We start from the raw sequence: 21,660 nt of genomic DNA, 5'->3' as shown, positions 1-21,660 counted from the left end.
GAACTTTTCTCAGCCCACTTCCTGCTTTGCTTCCCTGCTACAGTTTTAGAATGTACAGAAAAAGTACACATATCCTGATACAAGTAGTAGTGAAAACAGATAGGGTCTTCAAGATGTAAATTGAAATCACTTGGGACAATGATAGAATATTGAGGTACAAGGAATAAAGAGAACAAGGCACCAGAGCCAGAGTAAAAGAGATAAGGGACTAGAGAGTCACTAGATAATAGCCATTCAATAGGAAAAAGGATCCGGATGGAGTGGATTTTAAAGACAGAGAAAGTATAGGAGGAGGGAAATTTTAGTTTATTAGCCAGCTTTCAGTATTGTATATTAACTAAATAATACTTGGATTTACATACATTTTTGCGTGTTATAAATTTTATACTAACCTCCACACATCCTAACAAAGTAACTTCCTTCAGTGTTCATGGGAGTCTGATATAGTCTCCCAGTTTTACACAGTGTCTTCTGTCATTAGTTTTTAGGACGCAGAGAACTTTGCATTACCCCTCCTTTTGTCTGAAAGACAGATGTAATGTTCCCCAAGGAAGACTGTTTGAACTTTTCTTATTAAACAAAGGGGAGCTTTTTTGAGGTGCTAAGTAGAAGTGAGAGGATTTTAAAATACGGTTACAATTTGTTCTGCACCAGCTTATTTCTGTCATTAAAATAGTTGAACACGAAACATAGGATTAAAAATTATATTGGAATAGACTTCTGCCTAATACTGCATTTCTTACAAAGGCAAAACTCCCAGTGAAGACAAGATTCTGCACATGGAGTGGAGTTAGTCAGGGTAATACTAATGACAGTAACGTAAAATATTTGAGTGGCACAACCATGACATGAAAACTCACACCTTTTGTTTCTTAATTCATAAATGTAGAGGACAATCGAGCATGGACACTGGTGTGTTGTACAGTGATGTGTAACTGTTCTATTTGTCCCTTCTAAATTTGGAAGTAAATGTAGTATTTGTGAAAGCTGTTGGGTTGGCAGTACAATAGAATGAAGTCTTCAGTTCACTCATACAAGTACGTATTTGGTATCTATGAAAAGTTCTCCCCACACTATCCCTTTAGCAGGTTCGAAACCACCTCCAAAGGTGACAGGATACGTTCGTTCAATCCTGTGTCCTTTCAGATGGGATTTTAAAAGGAGACTAAGGAAGTTAGATACTGAATTGAGTCCCTAATTCCCTTAGGCTCTTTTGAAAATCCCAAATTCAGTTCTTAACGTCTCTGAGACTTCCAGGAGACACACAGGGCATGTGAGAGTACATTGTGGTGGCTCCATTTGAACCATCTTGCAGAATCTGTACAATAACTCTTGGACAGGAAGAGCTGCTAGTACCTTTTAAGTCCCCTAAAATAAAGAATTTTAAGGATTTTGTACTAAATGTTCACTGTATGCACTATACTTCATGGAAATAATAGGTGAGTCTGTGGAAATATGGAAATAATAGGTGAGTCTACATATGTTAGTAGTTATATTTTTCAAGCAACATATATACTTGGTTAATTGAGACTGTATGGTTTTTTAGGTGCAAAATTCCCTATCAAATGGACAGCACCAGAAGCAATTAACTTTGGTTCCTTTACTATTAAGTCTGATGTGTGGTCCTTTGGAATTCTTCTGTATGAAATTGTTACCTTTGGAAAAATCCCTTATCCAGGTATGGACATTTTTTGCATAACATTACATTGTATTTATATTTTGATGCTCCTTTAGAGAGTCACAGAAAATAGTTAACCAAAGAAAAAGAGTTAACAACTGACAAAATATGTATCTGAAGTGTGTATACTACAGGTTACATCAAAGAATTCTGAAATCTCTCAGCCATTTTATATGTACCTAAGACTGCATATAACTTTATAGGAGCTTTAAATCAGCAAGTTATGTGTAATCTAAAATACAAACCATCTTGCATTATTGTACTCAGGTGGTATGTTTTATGTACTCAAACGATAAATTCGTAGTAAATCCTGAATTCCAATAATTGTCACTGATTTTCAGTAGCTCACTTCAAATGGTTAAATGATAGACTAGATAGATATCAATACAAGTTCTAAGATTGTAAGTGCTAAGTATTGCTGTTATTTAAAGAAGTGAAATGTAGCTCTTGAATACGTGGAATTTCAAATGAAAGCAATTAAGCAATTCTGCTTTAACATCAACAGCTGTAACATTTTGTCAGCATTAGACACTACAAAAGAACATGAAAACAAAGTCTAGGGAAGTGCTGATTTTTCACTGGAATATTGGCATGTCAGTGATGATGTAGCTGGGATATGGGGCTACACTGGAGGTTTGTTACATTAGGCAGCCCTGAAGTGGTTATGTTTATTAAACAACCTAATGTTGATCTATTTTTCTTTGAAGATATTTTTAGGGGAAAATACATTAGTTAGTTCCCCTGGCTTAAGCAAACAGAAAAACCATGTAGAAGGATGATAGATATGACTAACAAAGAACTTTGTTAATGCAGAATTAAGGGTGCCCAGTGGTATCTCGTGCCTTTCCAGAACATCAAGCACAGCAAAATGCAAACTGATGAAAACCAGGAAATAAAGAGTTAAAGTAACACTTATGCTAACACAACCTGCCATCCTGGAGCTGGCAGGAGCCACTGGGAATTACCTGCACGCACTGCAGCTATGTTCACTGTGTTAGGTCTAGCGGTATTGGAATGGTAGAGGGATTAGTTGGACCAACTTGTCAGATGGGAGAGCGGGGGGTCGGGTCTTCTAGATCCCAGCACACACGGCAGGGGAGAATGTGAGGCTGACAGGCCCCCCTTTTCCCTAACCTCCCCCTCTCTCACTGCCACCTATCCCCATGTCCCAACTCCAAGTGGGTCCATCCCCCACCCTGACCTGAGCCCCCAGCCCCACTCCCCTCCCTTGCTGCACCCCTAAACCCTTCTCCCCCATTCCACTCCACTCCTCCACCCCTTCATCCCATCTCATCTCCCTGCACTCCCCAAATCCCACATCCCCTGCACTGTGCAGCAAATGTATGTGTAATTTCTTTTTGAAAATAGTATGCCCCCTCCCCCCCTTCTAAATTATCTACTGTATCATAGAAGATTGGGGTTGGAAGGGACCTCAGGAGGTCATTTAGTCCAACCCCCTGCTCAAAGCAGAACCAACCCCAACTAAATAATTCCAGTCAGGGCTGGCAAGCCAAGCCTTAAAAACCTCTAAGGATGGAGATTCCACCATCTCCCTAGGTAACCCATTCCAGTGCTTCACCACCCTTCTAGTGAAAAAGCTTTTCCTAATATCCAACCTAGACCTCCCACACTGCAACTTGAGACCATTGCTCCTAGTTCTGTTATCTGCCATCACTGGGAACAGCCTAGCTTCATCCTGCCTGGAACCTCCTGTCAGGTAGTTGAAGGCTGCTATCAAATCCCTCCTCACTCTTCTCTTCTTTAGACTAAATAAACCCAGTTCCCTCAGCCTCTCCTCATAAGTCATGTGCCCCAGCCCCTAATAATTTTTGTCACCCTCCGCTGGACTCTCTCCAAATTTGTCCACATCCTTTCTGTAGTGCAGATCCAAAACTGGACACAATGCTCCAAATGTGGCCTCACCAGTGCTGAATAAAGGGGAGTAATCACTTCCCTCGACCTGCTAGCAATGCTCTTACTAATTCAGCCCAATATGTTGTTAGCCTTCTTGGCAACAAGGGCACACTACTGACTCATATCCAGCTTCTTGCCCACTGTAACCCCAGGTCCTTTTCTGAAGAACTGCTGCCTAGCCAGTCATTCGGTCCCCAGTCTGTAGCTGTGCATGGGATTCTTCCCTCCTACATGCAGGAATCAGCACTTGTCCTTGTTGAATGTCATCAGATTTCTTTTGGCCCGTTCCTTCAATTTGTCTAGGTGACTCTGTAGCCTATCACTGCCCTCCAGCGTATCTACCACTCCCCCCAGCTTAGTGTCATCTGCAAACTTGCTGAGGTTGCAATCCATCCCATCATCTAGATCATTAATGAAATTTACTGTAGTCAGATTACATTGCACAGAAGTAAAAAAACAAAAACAAAAATATCACCTTGCAGAAGCAGATAGAGCTGTATGCGTGTTGCTGCTTTCTCAGACTTCTGTCAAGGGTAGGGTTTGAAGTTACAGTGCTAGGGTGAACCTCAGGTTCCATGCCACAGTAGGTCTCCTTGAGCCATCAAGGTCATGTGAAGCCAGGCTGGCTGGAAACCTTCTTGTCTAGTTTTTTTCTGCATGTGCACATCGCAATCTGTTTGGCATGTGAGTGTTTGTTACGTACCATTCTAGAAAACTAAACTCTTCCTTGAATAATGTTTTCAGTATTGCTTGCCCAGAGCTGAGATAAATGTTGAGTGACTCAGATTAGTTGGGAGATGATCAGAGCTATGGTTTGAGCCCCAGATGGGTGCCCAAAAAAATAATTTGGTAGAATCTGTGGACTTTATAAAATGTTTTTTTCCCAAGGGGCTGTATCGAGAGAGCCCCATGCAGGCTTGCCATCCCCAACTGGCTTACGGGAGGACAAACCTTCCAGTTGGTCCTCTAATGAGACAGAGGGGAAGGGCGAGTCTCCATCAGATTAGAATAGGGGAAAGCATATTGACCAGACCATCCCTAGAAAGGGTAGAGTGACTGTAGATATGTTCACTGCTCCTTAAGGCTCTGATCCAGCAAACCACTTAAGCACATGAGTAGTTCCATTGAAGTCAAGTAGTACTGATATCAGTGGGACTGTTCACGTGCTTAAAGATAAACGTGTTTAAATGCTTTGTTTGGTAAAGGCCTAAATATGTGAATGGGTAGCAGGCCCAGCAGACACCCTTTGAACATACCATAGAATCATAGAATATTAGAGTTGGAAGGGACCTCAGGAGGTCATCTAGTCCAACCCCCTGCTCAAAGCAGGACTAACCTCAGCTATATCATCCCAACCAGGGCTTTGTCAAGCCTCAGCTTAAAAACCTCTAAGGATGGAGATTCCACCACCTCCCTAGGTAACCCATTCCAGTGCTTCACCACCCTCCTAGTGAAAAACTTTTTCCTAATGTCCAACCTAGACCTCCCGCCCTGCAACTTGAGACCGTTGCTCCTTGTTCTGTCATCTGCCACCACCGAGAACAGCCTAGCCCCATTCTCCCTGGAACCCCCTTTCAGGTAGTTAAAGGCCACTATCAAATCCCCCCTCACTCTTCTCTTTTGCAGACTAAACAAGCCCAGTTCCCTCAGCCTCTCCTCATAAGTCCTGTGCTCCAGCCCCCTAATCATTTTGGTTGCCCTCCGCTGCGCACTCTCTAACTTGTCCACATCCTTTTTGTAGTGGGGGGCCCAAAACTGGACACAATATTCTAAATGCGGCCTCACCAATGCCGAATAGAGGGGAATAATCACTTCCCGTGACCTGCTGGCAATGCCCCTCCTAATGCAGCCCAATATGCCATTAGCCTTCTTGACAACCAGGGCTCATATCCAGCTTTTTATCCACTGTTACCCCCAGGTCCTTTTCTGCAGAGCTGCTGCCCAGCTCGTCGGTCCCCAGTCTATAGCTGTGCATGGGATTCTTCCTTCCTAAGTGGAGGACTCTGCACTTGTCCTTGTTGAACCTCATTAGATTTCTTTTGGCCCAATCCTCCAGAGCGAGTTAATTAACAACTAGGCCTCTCTTCCCCAAGAAAAGATCAGGCAGAAGTTGTGGGAGGATTCGTGGGCTCCTCCATAGCTGAGGTAGTCTGATACACATGCTTATCATAACTCAACCCAAACACTTAACATTTGGGGTCACCCAATTTAGCTATATGTGGGTATCTTGAAGTTTACTAATAAGATGGATTATAATTGTGAAATGTAAAAGGTGTGCCTCAGTTTTGTGCAGAAATACTAAAAGAAAAACCTAGAACCTCACAAAAAATGTTTGTTTTAAAGTTTTGCAACACATCCGTTTTCTGTCTTTATCTTCGTAAAACCAGTGCCATGCTGCCATTTATGTTGAGTAGATTGACAGTACAGCATAGTGTTCCTACTCGCTTGATTTTAAACTAGTGAGAGAAAGGGTATCCTTTGATAAAAGTCTGGGCAATATACTCCCCCAGGACATTTTTTTTAAAATACCTAAACCCAGTCCAGACTGATGCATCCCAGAGGAAAAAAAAATCATTCTTTGCAGGTATTTTTATGAGCTACGTAGATAATTCATATATGTCAGGGATGAATTAACTCTATCCGGAGATTGGAAGGGGAACACCAATCCTTCCATCACTTTGTTGGCAGGCTTTAAGGGTCTCCCAAGAGCCTTCTCCAGCACACATCTGCACAAACTTGAAGAAGGACTTCTATAGATATATCTTTGTTTCATTTGAAGAATTTAAAATACAAATGTAAAACTCCTAGTTTTACATTGAAAATGCAATATGAAGTGCTAGCCTGTGACCAAAATAACTGTGGGACCGATAAACAGCTGTGAAAACACATCTTAGCAAATTAGTCAGGTTAGATCGAGTCTGAGATATAATGCACCAGTAAGAAAAGTATGTCCTAACTTTGTCCTACCTATATTTACAGGGATATTTTTGCATGGCTACTAGTACAGAAAAAATAAATTGATTATTCAGCTTTAGTAAGAATACTTTAAAACATTTTTTATTAATAGCTGAAGACTAGCTAACTAAATATGCAGTCAACTTAAAGCTGTGTGTAATGGTTTGAATTATATTTGACAAGTGGTTAATGCCAGTATGAAGAAAGTATAAACATACAATTTGTCAGAAAGTATTTATAGTCAAGAAAACTGAGTTTTGTGAGCTTTGTTTCTAAAGTTCAACGGCTGTTTTTCTTCCTGATAATCTTGAAGTAATTAGTGGGATTTATAGTTACAGAAACTATTTTGAAATATAAAATGCAAATATCTGATCTTGTAGGCCAACAATTTGAACCATTTGTTGAGAAACTAATTTCCAGCTGATCATACAATATGTCAAATACTGGACCCATTCAAACTCACATTGCAATGGCATCATCTGCTCTCTATTACATGTTCCTCCTTTCAGATCTAGATTCTCCCTCCATGCTTCTTTGATCCTGACAATCACCAATACTGAATGTTGTTAGTAAAGTAAGAGGGCTCAACATATGGAATTAGTTCTGCATCCTGCCAAGTTTAACAGCTAACTTTTTTTAGTACTGCCTCATATTCTTAATGTTAGCATCCTGTAAAAGATCATGAACTGCCTAAAAATGTGCATTCAGGATGCATTTCAATTATTAAGTAATATATGGATTTGATAAAACTGTTCATTAAGAAATATCCTACCCATAACAATGTCTTGGAAAATTAGAGAAACACTGCTACTCTTTTGTATCTTTGGTTGTCAGAAATTCTGGTACAAATTAACCAGGTTGTATAGCTGGGAAATATTATTTATTTAGTGTACATAGTGGTATATGTGCTCATCATGTTGTATCTGGGCATGTGTACTTAAAATGCGTCATCAACAAATGTTAATTAAAAGAAAGAACTCACTATTATTTGCTTTAAAACTGGAAATCATTTTTACAGATAGGCTTCTCACAAATTGGCTGAAGCACAAAATGGGCATATTTGCCCCGCACATTCAGAACGTAGCAGGGCTTGATCCTGCAAAATGTTGAACACTCTAGCCCTAATCCGGCAAAACACTTACGTTCATGAACAGTCCAATTCAATGGCACTATTCACTACTTAAAAAATAGAAACACACTTAAGTGCTTTTTGGGATTGGAGCCAGAGTGCCCAGCACCTTTGTAGGATGAAGCCCATGGTGCGTAACTGTTGTTCTTGTGCACTGTTTATTCTGCATTGAAAATAAATCTCACTGGCTTTCTCTCTACTTTTATTTTCCATAAGTGCCTTGGCCTTTGCTCTGCATTTGTGTAGCAGCAAGGTACTCTTGTCTTATGACAATATCCTGTTCCACTGATATTCTCAAAAGCAAGTGCATTTGCACTTTTGTAACTGGGACAATTTCAGTACTCTTCACCATATGGGAAATTGAATGAAAATATTAAACATGGGCCCAAACTAAGAGTTCTAATCCAGATCCAAATCTCATATCTGAGACCTATTTCTGTGCTGGGCTGCAACCAAAACCTGGGTTAAAACATATCTGACATTTAGAAATGTTTGGCTCTGGATCAGAATTCTCTGGCTCATGCCCATTTCCAGTGTTAATATTTAATAAATTATTTGTAGGAAATTAAAACATAAATTTTAAAAATTATAAGAACTCACTCCGTGTCTGTTCCTTTTAAAAGGAAAAAGCATTGGTTTATTCATCCAATAATGGACTGTAGATGTCAGAATTTTCATGTATTTTATAATTGTCATTCGTATAGACATTTTAAATATATAAAATAAAGTTGCCGGCTCAGTTGTAGAGTACCTGCACAGCTTCCACCATCTTTTAGAACATTACGGCCTGCATTCTCAGTGCATCTTGGCTCACTTTATGGGGAGCCATGGATTCACCTCTTCTCTGCCCTCTTTGAGACACTATGGAGCCCATAGACACATGGAGAGAGCAGTCACTGTTCTCCAGGCACCCGCTAAGAACCAGATGTAATTTGGTCCTCCATTAGCAAAGTAAAGCATTAAACTCCCCTCCATATTCTCATCTGTGCATATTTCCTTTGTGCTGTCCTGTTGCCCCCAGCAGCCTTGTGGCAGTACTCTTCCTGTAGTTTAGACACCAAAACAAGTGGTTTCCTTTATTTCTAACACTATCCTCTGCGAATCTGCATGCAAAATGTGCTGTTAAATACAATATAAACCGTCCCTTCCGCCTAATGAATGTTAGTCTCTGAAATGTGCTTAGCTTTTGTTCACCTTGGAAAAACCCACTTCATTCACAGTGGCAGATCTGCCAGTTGACAGTATGATTTACTGACACATTGTTATCCGATCCCCCAGCTTGTTGCTCAGAAAAGGAACTTTTCATGAGTCACATTCTAATCTGCTACACCAGAATAAATCCATAACACCGTTGGTTCTAATGGGCATCTAATTCCTAAGTGTCCTTTGGAAGAACCAGCCTAAATTAAAACAGCTGTAGCTCTGAAACCACAGGAAGGTGGAACTCTTGTCTCCTTAGAGATACAGGCTTCAGAGAAGGTGTAGGTGAATTCCCCAAACTGGGAGGTACTCCACATCCAGGGAGATGGTGGGGGTCATGTGCGCAGTCGTCAGCATCCACCCCTATACCATTTTCCTCTGGAACCACGGTTCCCTGAGCAGCTACTCTGCCCTCGGATGGTCTCCTGCAACCTAACCAGGGCATTCTTAGAGGATTTTAACAACTGTGGGATTCTTAGGGGACATGATATGGAAAAAGGAATGCTCCCCCGCTTCTTACATTGATTACTTTGTGGTTTTTAGGGAAAGAGGCACAGCTGTAGGTTTGGGGGAAGGTGGAAGTATACACTGAAAGCTCGTCTCCCTCCTGCGTCTTGGGATGTATCCAATTTCCCCTTGCTTTGCTTCCCTGGAGGCTGTACAGGGGAAGGAATGACGGATTGTTTGTCTCTGCTCCTCCTAATACAAATACAATTACTCTTTATCCTGTGCTCTGAAGCACACGGTAGAGAGTGAATGATCTTGTAGTTCAGGTGCTTAGACTGGGTCTCAGGCGATCTGGCTTCAATTCTTAGTTTTACCACAGACTGCCTGTGTGTGACTTCGGCTAGATCATTTAATTGCGCTCTGCTTCTATTCCCCTCCTGATGATAATACTACCTTTCTCCCAGCTGTTGTTTAGCAACACTTCAGTAGTTACAGGCTGCAGCACGGTTTCTGCTCTCAGCTGATTTTTCTAAGTACTCTAAAATCCCCATAGATGGGTGCAGTGCCTTGAAATGTACTGTGGTACATGCGGGGGGTCATTTGACCAAGGGGTTCCCAACATACAGATCTTTTCTCAGCATAATCTGGTATAAAACTGCCCTTATGTGCCCAGAGGTTGTGCGAGTAGGAGAGCGGGAAGAGGAGCTACACACCACTCAGCCAGGATCTGGTACTAGGACACCACTCTAAAAATGAAATAATAAAAAAAACCTGGCTGGTTTGCTTGGTTCTATAGAATATGCCACATGGCAGAGGCAGGAAGGCATCAGCTGGTTCCTAGTATGTGGGGGTGGGAGGGTGTCTCCCCTGCACAGTTGAGCCCACAGGGAAGGGGTGGCTCCAGCTTTACACTCCTGCCCCCCACACTACAACAGTCTCTGTTCTGGCTCCTACCCACTGGAGCTATCTCCACAGCACAGGTCTTATTGACTCTCATACCTGTATATTAGCTGAAGGCAACTATCATTCTTCATACCTGTAACAGTTACACAAAAGCAGGTATTACAGAGCTGGAACTGAATCTAGGTCCTTCATAGGGCGGTCCCACACCTCAGTCTCTGTGCTGCATGGCCTTTTGACATACATGTGCCAAATGAGCTAGTCACACATGCTAGACTATTAGCAGAGACACTGTGTCTAGTGAGAGGGGCAGGGACTATAGAAAGAGTTGTACCTGTGATTAAAGGAATGAAGTAGGCTGAGACCTAAATGCTGTTCCAGGATCTACCTGGATGTTGGGCAAGTCACCAAAACCATATAATTTGGTGATGGCTACTTTCAGAGGACGGCTTAGAGACTTACCTTCACTGCTGAGTGGCATAGGATGAAGGATGTGTTTTGTAGCTAAACCATTAGTTTAGGATTGAATAGGCCTCGGTTCTAGTCTTGTGTGACCTTGTCCAAATTATTTGATCCCTCAATTCCCCATTTTTAGCTCTTGGGAATACTACAGCTTGCTTATAGTTCAGGAGACAATTTGGACAAGTTTAGCATTGAGACTTTTGAGGCTCCTGGAGGGAGCCTTTAGTCTCACTCACCCATTAGCAGCAGTAGAGAAAGTATCAGGAGGAGGTATAGAGGGATGGTTAGGGAGGCTGCTGACTGAGGGAGCCATGTTGTGTTTGTGTAACACAGTTCTTCAGGTTGGAGCTGTGAATCTCCTGCGTGGTAGCATGAAGGAGAAAGAGAGCTCTGCAAGTCACTTTCCTCACCCTCCCACCCCCAATGACAACCTCTTGAGAGACATATGCTGTGCTGAGAGCAGAGCCGCTGAGTCCATGCCCCAGGCACAGAGCCTTAAAAGATGGGGACAAAAAACAGGTGCATGGCAGGCAGAGCTTGAGCCAGAAAGGTGAACTGAGAGTAGAGAAACTCTGCAGGCCAAAGCCTGGGAAATCATGCATACACAGACCTGGCCCTCAGAAGAGCTAGGGGAATATTTTTTAGAGACACTATGTCTAGGAGCCAGTGGTGTGCGTCATGTAATAATTCAGATTAATCTCTTTCCCCAAAAACCTGCTGCGCCCCACACAGCATACACCTACAGGGAGATGATAAAGGGGGAGCTTGTCATCCCCCCACTTCCTCCTGGGAGAAATGGTTGCAGTGAACCCCAGGAAGGGAGAGGCATGGCCGGGTTCCCCTCCACCCCTACTCATATCTCCAGCTGATAACCAGGAGGTAGTGGAGTACCTAGTCCTCCTACTCAGCCATGCTCCTCTCAGTAGCCACATTTAAAAAAAAAAACCAAAGAAAATCCACACCTAAGATTTAGTTAAGCCTTGTGCCCATCCAGACCAGGGGACTGGAAGAAGGTGGTACTGCTAGCACTGTGGCATTGACTGTGAGACCTTCAGCACAGGGAGGAGGTTTGTTAAGGTGGAGAAGTGACAAGTACCCAAAGAAGGCGCGATGATCTGGGAAGGTAGGGACTCAGCTCTAAAGTGGGCTCTTAGCAGGTTTCCAGAATGGGGTGTAGTTTAATTCCCCTCCAAAAAATGGTGGAGGAATCCAGCCCCAGGGAAGCTAAAGGTGTGCTATGGCCTTAATGCTGCCCTTTTAGATCTAGCAGCTAAGACTACCCACCCTCACTCAACTTACCATTGACTATAGTCCAGCCAAATTCTATTTCAGCACTCAACTTCATACAGTTCAGATAACCATTGCTGTACTCGGTGTAGCTAACAGGTGTTGTTACAGGGACGTTCTATGGCCTGTGGTACACAGGAAGAAGACTGGATGGGCACTATCATCACTTCTGTCTTAGACTTGGGGAAGAAATGATAGTTAAAGAGCAAGGACAGAAGTCAAAGGGGAACTTAAGCCTCTCGCTCTCCCAGTTAGGTGCTAGTGGCAGTCACAGAACCCTTGCTCAGCTGCTGTGTAACACAGGAAACTAAGTCACTGAGCGTGTTGCCTCAGTCTTGCCACTACCCAATAGCTCCCTTACTAACTCATGTCTAAGCCAAGCGGGATTCACACGCTGAGCATGGCTCTTGCCTTCAGTCATGATCCAGGAGGCATGCTTTGAGTGGAAGAGGAAGCACCCTATTCATAATCTTCCATCCAGTGATGAGAGCACTGACCCTGGCTGTGGGACACCCAGTTTCAAATCCACCCTCTGCATGAAATAGAGAAGGGAGTTTAACTTTGGTCTGCCCCAGTAGGGTCCCCTATTCGGTGGGTTATGGTATGATCTGCCATTGCGTATAAATTCAACTGGGGGCCTTAAAACCGAGTCTCCCACTTCCCAGGGGAGTAGCTTCCACACCTAGACTCGCTGAGACCACTCTAGCCTAAATCTTCCTTGTGAATCCCACCCCAAGCCCTTTGCATGTAAAGACAGAGTATCCTGTTCACTTGTAAGGCATGGAGATAAGGTTCCCTTTAGGCATGATGCAGGGATGGGACCTGATAGTGATCTTTGTATGATGGTCTATAATGCTAAAGAGGTAGAGTGGCCATCAATTCCTAAACTCACTCACCTTCAGAATAGAGGTAATCACTAGCAGGAAGGCTATTTTGATTAATATGTTCAAGAGAGGTTCAAGCCAGAGACTCATAAGAAGCCAGCAGCTTTGTTAGGGCAAGACTGAGGTCCCATGATGGTAGAAGGAAATGCATTTACTATGCTCTGTTCTGGTGAGCTGTCAGGGAGTCTTGTAAGCTGGACAGGAGAGATTCTGCAAGATACATCTCCCTCTGGCAGGAGCAGAAGGAAATACTTTATTGCCTTTAACTCTCTCCTGTGCTGCTGACATCAGGGAGTTGGCTGATGGATGCTGTAGCAGGACCTGATCTCTCTCAGCTGGCACTGCACATATCTTGTCTGCTCATTTGGACGCAAGCAGGGAGACGTGTTCTTGGCTCCCGCATTCCAGCTAGCCAGTTCCTCCCTCTAACGTATCAAAACTGGTGATCAGATTTCTCTCCAGTGCTTTGACCTGTTCACAGGTGGAGAATATTTGTCTTCTCCCCAATATCTCTTGAAACTGTCCAGAAAAGGAATTGATGAAACACCAATTTGATCTTCTGGTGAGGTACTTTGGTGGGTTCTTCAAAAGACTCGTACAGATTCCTGTTGGAGGGAGTCTCATCTCATTCCTCAACTATAAGTAGATCTTCCTATAATGAGGCATCTGGTGTGTCTGTAGCTGGGCCCGTAAAGAAGGCTGAGTCATCATCAGATGAGGGATAGGCACTGGTGAGGCAATCTGGAGGAGGGCACAGTGCTAGCGCTGAGGTCTTTACTGGAGCTGGTCTTGCATCTTTCAAGAAAGGTTTTCAAGGATTCCTGTATGTAAAGCCACACAAGTAAGTGAAGATGGCCCTGCCTGTCTTTCCAAGCTGTCTGCATTTGAGGCGAGAGAAGAGATCTGGTGTCCTGAGGTCAAGTCAGGGAGCCTCCAAGTACAAGGAGGTTGAAGGTACCCTGAGGTGGCTTCAGAGTGGGATCAGAGGATCAGGTACGGGCAATGGAAGAGCATGTGACAGAGTGCCCAGTAGCCTCAGTATGGGTTTTCTAACCAAATTGAAGGTATCGTTAAGAGCCAAACTAGTGAGATCAACTTTGTCAATGTTGAGATGTCTGACGCTGAAGGAGTACAGAAGAAATCACAGGAGTGCTATTTGTGAGAAGCCATGGGTCTGAGTGTACAGAAGGGAAAGGAGGCTTCCTTTTACCCCTCCTCACAGCCAATGTGCTCTTTTTTCACAGCCAGCCAGCCAAGAAAGGCATCTGAGCCAGAGGAGAGCTGCAAAATTAGTGTCCGTGTCAGGTGCAGAGTAGGCACTGATATGGGTATTACCTGTGTTGGCACCAAGGCTGCTGCCACTTTAAAAGGCAGTGCCAGTTTGTTCTTCAATGCAGCTTTAGATGTAACTGATAGCAGATGGTGCTGTGTGAGGGATTCTCTGCCAGATGAGGGCTAAGGAGATTCTGATTGAGCCCATGACAGAAAGTGGTGCTGAGACTAGAGTAGTAAAGTGTCTCTTGGGTACTGTGTAAGAGAAGCTCTGGCCAGAGGCTGGTGTTGGGCCCTTTGGAAGAGCAATCTGTAGGCATCAGGAAACCAGATAAACCTGGAGCCTCAAGTCTCTCTCCTTTCTGGTGCTGGGAGTGAAGGTGTGGCAAACAGTACATAAGGTTACTGAGTAATCTAAGTATAGAAGTCACCAGACATGGCAGTCTGTCTCCAGTATTTTCGGTGAGTAAGAGGTGCACCTCTTTAAGCCCTTAAAGGGTTTTCAGGTTCCACATAACCCAGATAAAGGGCTGAGGTCTCCTGGGCCAGTGGAAGGGCTGCTTACACTAAACTAGCCTATGCTACTCTCACTTATTTACAAAGTCTAAAGCTAGGCTTGAGAAAACATAGTCCCGAGGACACCAAAGTGCACTCCACTCAATCTCTGCAGTGGCCATGAAGGAGCAAAGGCCATGGAGAGGCAGGGGGGTTGTACTACCTTTGATAGAGTAGGGCGATATCACTCTTGTGCAAGAGATCTCATTAACTTCCCCACTGACACAGCTTTTCAAAGTAGTTACAGAGCCTACCATGTAACACCCCACCTGTGTGAATATACAGAGGGCCTTGAGAAGAACCGTGCCTTGCCTGGTTTTCCAAGATTTGGATTTTTGGAATTTAACCCATGTTCTGGAAAGGCATGAGGAACAGCATGGTGCCTACAACCTTAACCTTACATTAAAGGTTGTTGTTTTTTTTGCTTGTGAATTTATATTTAAACTCTGAGGCAGGGACTGTCTTACTATGTGTATGCACAGCAACTATTACAATGGGGACCCTGAGCTAAGACGATGCTGTAATACATGCAAGTTGCCAGGAGATCACAAAAGATATACTTGTTTCATTTACTGTGCCTCTTTGTTAGCTTTAATAAAAAAAGTAAAAAAAACCAAAAAACAAACTTGCATAGCCTCATTAGATGAATGAATTTAGTATTGGGTGTTTGAGGTGATGAGTAACAGCAGAAGTGCTCTACTCTGATTACTGACAGAAAAAAAAATCACCTTCTAAAAAGCATTTTATTTTTTATTTTAGGTATGAGTAATGCTGATGTGATGGTTGCTCTTCAGCGTGGGTACCGGATGCCACGCATGGAAACATGCCCTGCAGAGCTCTATGATATCATGAAAACATGCTGGAAAGATAAAGCAGAAGAGAGGCCAACATTTGATTATTTACAGAGCGTGCTGGATGATTTCTACACAGCAACAGAAGGGCAATATCAACAGCAGCCTTAGAAGGAACATTTTTCCAGTTGGGCATAGACTATTGTTTGGACAAACTGGGCAGACCAGTTTTTTCATGTATTTGGATATACATCCTCATTTGGATATACAGCTTCTGAAACTGGAAGCTGAAATTCCACAGGAAGAATCAATCTGCCTAGAAATAAGCCAGGTTTTTCTATTGTTAATTTAATTTAAATGATGATCACTCTTCTTAAGATTAGAGTTCTTTAGCTGTCATCTTTTTATTTGCCTAGCTTTGCTTTCAAAGTGACAAAGCACAGTCCTAGCAGTACAACCTTATGAAGCATTTGCAGTTGAAAACAGAATTCGGGGCAATTTCTAAATGATGGCATGCCTTACAAGAAGAAATGTATGAAGGCTGAAGATAAATATGAACAATATATGAAGGGAAAAGTTAAAGAATTTTAGGATTTCTTTTGCTCCCAAATTTGCTTCTTGAAATAAGCATAACTTGAAAATCGTGCTTTGTATTTTATTGCCTCTGATTATTTTACATCAGTATCTGGAGTGAGTAATCTTGTTGCAAAACAAATGTTTTCTAAGCTGTAATCATCCCCGTTAAGAGAGGGTGAAAGGTAATTTTTTACATTTAAGGTAATTGTTTGGCATTTATGCACAACTCAGCCACTTTTCTTAAGGTTTGAAAATTGTCTTTTACAGGCACCAAGATAAGAATCAGACCTGCAATATTGTGAAATTGAAAAACAGTATAATTATTGTGCTAAATGTGTCAGAAAAGACAGCATAATCTTGTTCTGCATATACAGGAAGAGGACCATGAATTTAAGCAGGTGGTTCCATCTTTAAACTGCATTTTCCCCCCTGGGTTTAATACTGCTCCATCTGCAGTCAATGGAAAAACTCCCATATATATTGAAGGGAGCAGTATCTAGCCCTCACTACTTTGATATCTTGATTGTGATCACTCCATAACCCCTGAAAATGCTTTCTAGAAGTATCTTAATAGGAATTTTAAAAAGTTGTGAGTCAGTAATATATTCCTAACATTTTTGCTGTTTCAATTAATTGAACTGAAAACCATTTTAAAGATAATTAGCCCAAATGAGTGTTTTAAAATGCATCACACCTTATAAATATGTACACAGTAATCATTGAAATTACACTGAAATGAGTCTTAGCACACTGGGTCTGCTTTTCAATATGTAATTACTGTTATTCATAACCAACAGTTAAAAACATGACTGATGTACTTGTTACTTAGTGTTAATGTGTTCTGCTAGGATCCAGGCATATTAGTAAAATTATACTTAACTACTTCTCCGTCATGAAATGAATTAGCAAGTTCTTAGTTATCAAAAAGCATACCAGTGCACTTGTAATGCAAGTTCCTGTTTACATTCTACTTTATATCAAGTGGACTGGCCTGTTCTTCCAACCAAAACTTAAATTTTGTTCCTCATAATCCAAAAACATTTATGGGAAAGGGTACTTACTATGGGAAGTTTTAAAAACAGCTAATGCTACTGATGAGAGTTCAGTGTACCTGTATTCCACACACACTGGGCAGTATAAACATTCATTTCTTTTCTTTATTTAGTAAAACATAGCAGGTTTTACATTAAATTTCTGAATGAAGGAAGCCAATGTACAGATTAACCTGTGCACAAACCTGTGTAAATAGTTTACTGTATGGTGATTTTTTATTTTAATAAACAAACTCTTGAAATTTAAAATGTGAACCAGAGTAGTTCCTCCTACAAAAGTGGCTGATTTTATAAGCCAGGGTGATAATTGTGTGTGTGCAAGGAATGTGGGATCTGACCCCATCAGTGTTCAGTTGCTGTACAACCAAAGGAACTGTTTTTGTTTTAATATCGCTGCCATGAACGACTCTTGCCTCCTTTATACCTATTTACCTGAGAGGAGCAACTCAGAAATTTCAAGACTGTTGAATAGAGACGAAGCTGTGGTTCTTATCCTACAATCCTAACCTACCCCCCACTGTAGTAAATTCCCACCTATCTTCTAAATAACTTCCAAAACCTCAATCTTCTGCAGTGCCATTAAGCACCACTCTCTCCTGAAACATTGGGGAAAGCCTTACCACTTGCAACCTTTAAGTCAGTTTTTGTACATGGAAATGAACTACTTAGTTGCTAAAAATTCTAGTTGCCATACACTGTATTTGAGCCACCGTGGCCTTGCAGAACTGATAGAACTTTGAAAAAAATGGAGGTGGTGTACTGAACTGTACACTGTTCCTCTTGTTCAAAAGTAGGTGAAAGCAGCATGTTTGGTTTAACTTAAACTACATTACATAAAATGTTTGGGGAAAAAAGAAATGATGCAAACTGAGCTTGATTGAACTAAAATCTATTGCCTAAGGTTTGTTGAAATTCATATTCATGCGACTAGATTACTGTAATAAATGAAAGTATTTAAAATGAAACAGCCTCCATCTATTATCCCCATTTCTGATCTTGTCCTGAGTGGCAGTGATGAATGTAAGGTGGTCTGGCTAGATAGTCAGTTGAGGGACTGAGCTAGAGATTAAGCCAGATGGTGCTCAACCTGCAAGAAGGCTAGGTCTCTGGAATGTACCAGGGTGGTGATGAGTCCATTTATCAGCTAGTGGATTCCTGCTTTGATAGGACAAAAGTGCCTCTAAGCTGTTGCTTTTCTGGGGAGTATTTGGTACTTAATCATAAAATTCTCTTTTCTAATCAAAAGGATCAATATCCAATATACTGTTCCAACACCCCATGCTAAACAAAGTTGTTCTGTTCCCAAACACTGTAAATTATTCCAGTTTATAATGTTGTCAGAGTAGCAAGCCCAACGTACTTTCAAAATCTTCATTGACGCTCCATAGCTTATTTGCATTTTGGAACAAAAACAAGTGGCCTTCATTCAAACAGTCAAACACATGATCTAAACATATAAATTCCACTGGATCAGGTCAAGTCCCTGTGTACACATTGGTGTGAGTGTTTTAACAGACTGAAAGATTCACACTTAAGCAGATAGGGTATTTGGTACTGATGAGGAAATTTCAAGACCAGGGCTTTGAGTTACAGGAACTTGATAGTCTCTGTGAAACACGATGGTGCAATGCTATGTTAGTGAAAACTTCTGTCTCAGGCCTGGTTTCAGCCTGAAAACAGACAATTACAGAGTTGAGGGGTGTGGATTGAGCATCCTTGCTGTGCCAACTTAACCCCAGTGTAAATGCAGCTAGTCTGACTGAAGAATGCTTCCGTCTACCTAGCAATTGCCACTTGGGAAGGTGGAGCTCTTACTGCAATGGAAAAAATGGTCTTCTGTCACTGTAGGCTGCCTCTACACGAGAGGATTATGCCACTGTAGTCCCCCTCGTGTAGATATGGCCTCAGTCAGGTCTTCTTTTGGGTGGGGGAGGGAGGGAAGTGTATTAAATATCAACACTGCTAATCTTTGTACTCCAAAAATACAGGCTGCTGTGTGTAAAACTGGCAGGTCACTCACTGCAAGCCCACATTTCTCAAGCATGCACACTACTCATCTACCTCTCCAACTATTCATCCTCCCTTGTTTGAAACACCTTTTTGTGTCTTAATTTTAATGTGCTGCTTAATTTCTACATCATCCACCTACTGTATAATTTAGCAACTAAGAACTAATAAATATGTAGTTAAGATGCGTGGCTAAATCCTGAATCAACACTATCTACATCCACCACACTCTCCCCCCTGTGATCACTTTGCTCATTTATAGTTGTGTAGCACTCCCTAAAAGCAGATAACTTGATGAATGACCTTTTACATGACTCAAGAGTTCCTCTAGCTAGCTCTGTAATGCTGACAATATAGTGCAACAAAATCAGCCACCATTGAACTATGTGAAATGCTAAAGGCAATTGCTCAATTCCTACAAACTTGTGACGGACACTCATTCACTTTGCTGAAGCAGCTATCCAACTAGCTGGCTAAAACAGCTCAACTATTTTTAGTTATAATCACCATGCAGTTCTAGCCCCACTAAGATTTCTAGACAGTTTTATTTTAAGAAGGTGGAAGTACTGATGCTCTTGGTCCTAAACTTCGATTTGAAGTGCATCATATTTCATTAGAAATTAAGTTAAGTCACACATGGACTCAATTATGAAGTTGTATCTGATAATGACAGTCTCCATTTAATAACAAATCTTAAATGATTAATATTTGACTTAGAAAAACTCAAGCTTTATTAAGTAAATTTTAAGACGTCTACTGTATTTACAAAATCAGTGAAGAACTTTCAAACAGACTTACAAAGCCAAGATGATTGACAGAAGCATTTAAAATGACTAGTGGCTCCTTGCCACCACATCATCTGACTATCATTAAATGAAATCTTAGTACCAAATCTGACATTTTAATTCTGCGGCAAACTGATGTCAAATATAAGATTACAAGTTCAATTCAAAATCAAGCAGAAGATTAACTGAAGAAGCCAGCTCCTCTACAAACACAATGAAATAGTGAAAGTGAACAAGCTGTTTGATTTCCCAAATCTGTTGAGTGAAAATGCCATTTTGAGTGTTGGAAGTAAAAAGGAACAAGGAAAGTAAAGAACAGGAATGTACCACTAACCTTGACACAAGGCACCCATTCTCCTGCAATGTGGAAATCCACAGCTGCTGGATTTCCACATCAGATAGATCACATCCAGTTAAACAAGAATCCCAATTTAGGTGTATAGTTACAAAAGCAGTATGTAAATGAAGAAGGGACTCCATAGAAGGAAAGTTGTCTTTCCTATTTATAGTTTATTCTCCCAGTTATCTTGAGGGTAAAGGCTGTGTCCACAATAGCCTTTTTTCTCTCCCGCTCTCCCCATTCCAACGGTTGCTAACATCAATTCAGAATTATAGTTGATGGGCCTTGTTGATACAGACATGCCAATGCATCAAGGATTAGAGTTATTCTTTTACTTTACATGGTAGAGTACCTCGTTTTCTTGACACAGTTGGAGAATCTTCAGATTTCCCCAAGGTTTTGCCGATAGGTGTTCTAGAAGCACCTGCTACTGTAGACTTTAGATTAGCAAACAAGCCTCTCTTGGATTTTAGCTGCTTAAGGTCTTCTGAATGCAAGTGCTTTTTTCTCTCATCTAGTTCTTCTTGCAGAAGAGACACTGTAGCTTCAAGCTCAAGGACACGTTTAGCCCAGTTCTGAAGGCCTCTCATTTCTTGTTCCTATGGAATTGTTAAACCACATTAGGTATAGGAACACTATGGTACTATTATTTTGTTAATTTTTTCCAAGTAAAATTTAGAATAGGATCAATGTATTATATAGTTGCACTATGCAAATAAATTGATTTTTTTCAGTTTGCTGGCAATCATAAGAATGGCCATAATGGGTCAGACCAATGGTTCATTTAGCCCAGTGTCCTGTGACAGTGGCCAATGCCAGGTGCGTCAGAGGGCATTAACAGAACAGGCAATCAAGTGATCCATCCTCCCCCCCTCGCCCACTCCCAGCTTCCTGCAGTCAGAGGCCAGGGATATACAGAGCATGGAGCTGCATCCCTGACCACATTGGCTGATGGCCATTGATGGACTTAACCTTGATGAACTTAGTTCTTTTTAAGAAGCCCATTATAGTTCTGTCCTACATAGCATCACCTTGCAATGAATTCTGTTGTGCATTGTGTGAAGTACTTCCTTATGTTTTGTTTGTTTTAAACCTGCTGTCTTTTAATTTCATTGGGTGACCCCTAGTTCTTGTGTTATGTAAAAGAGTAAACACCACTTCATTATTTATCATTCACGATTTTATAGAGCTCTATCATATTCCCTCCACCCCCGTCATCACTCTTCCAAGTGGAAAAAACTGTCTTTTCACTCTCTCCTAAAATGGAAACTGTTCCATACCCTTAATCATTTTTGTTGCTCTTCTCTGTATCTTTTCCAATTCTAAATCATACAGATGTGGATAGTTCTCTGAAAACATCTGTTCAATGTGCAGTGGCACCCAAATGTTAGGAACCATTAGGAAAGGGATGGATATAGAACGTCAC

General features: G+C 41.6%; 2 protein-coding genes across 7 annotated transcripts in view; one reads left to right on the top strand and one right to left on the bottom strand.

Moving 5' to 3' along the window:
* LYN (LYN proto-oncogene, Src family tyrosine kinase) overlaps positions 1 to 18,996 on the top strand; it is an 82,302-nt gene extending 63,306 nt beyond the window's left edge. For all 6 annotated transcript variants that reach the window (XM_067553762.1, XM_067553757.1, XM_067553758.1 and 3 more), the window contains 2 exons: positions 1,547 to 1,678; positions 15,443 to 18,996. In XM_067553762.1, the coding sequence (XP_067409863.1) occupies positions 1,547 to 1,678; positions 15,443 to 15,645 (335 nt within the window). In that variant the 3' untranslated portion in view covers positions 15,646 to 18,996. The remainder of the gene's footprint in view (positions 1 to 1,546; positions 1,679 to 15,442) is intronic.
* An 826-nt stretch (positions 18,997 to 19,822) lies between these two features.
* Positions 19,823 to 21,660, bottom strand: part of LOC137156754 (kinesin-like protein KIF20A) — a 43,302-nt gene continuing 41,464 nt past the window's right edge. The window contains exon 18 of the mRNA XM_067553755.1: positions 19,823 to 20,833. Within this exon, the coding sequence (XP_067409856.1) occupies positions 20,558 to 20,833 (276 nt within the window). The 3' untranslated portion in view covers positions 19,823 to 20,557. The remainder of the gene's footprint in view (positions 20,834 to 21,660) is intronic.

The sequence above is a fragment of the Emydura macquarii genome, unplaced genomic scaffold (assembly GCF_026122565.2).
Source record: "Emydura macquarii macquarii isolate MOO-44397 ecotype Brisbane River unplaced genomic scaffold, CSIRO-AGI_Emac_v2 contig_1477, whole genome shotgun sequence".
Lineage (NCBI taxonomy): Eukaryota > Metazoa > Chordata > Testudines > Chelidae > Emydura > Emydura macquarii.
The sequence above is the reverse complement of the archived record's forward strand: the minus strand, read 5'-3'. Positions and strand labels throughout refer to the sequence as shown.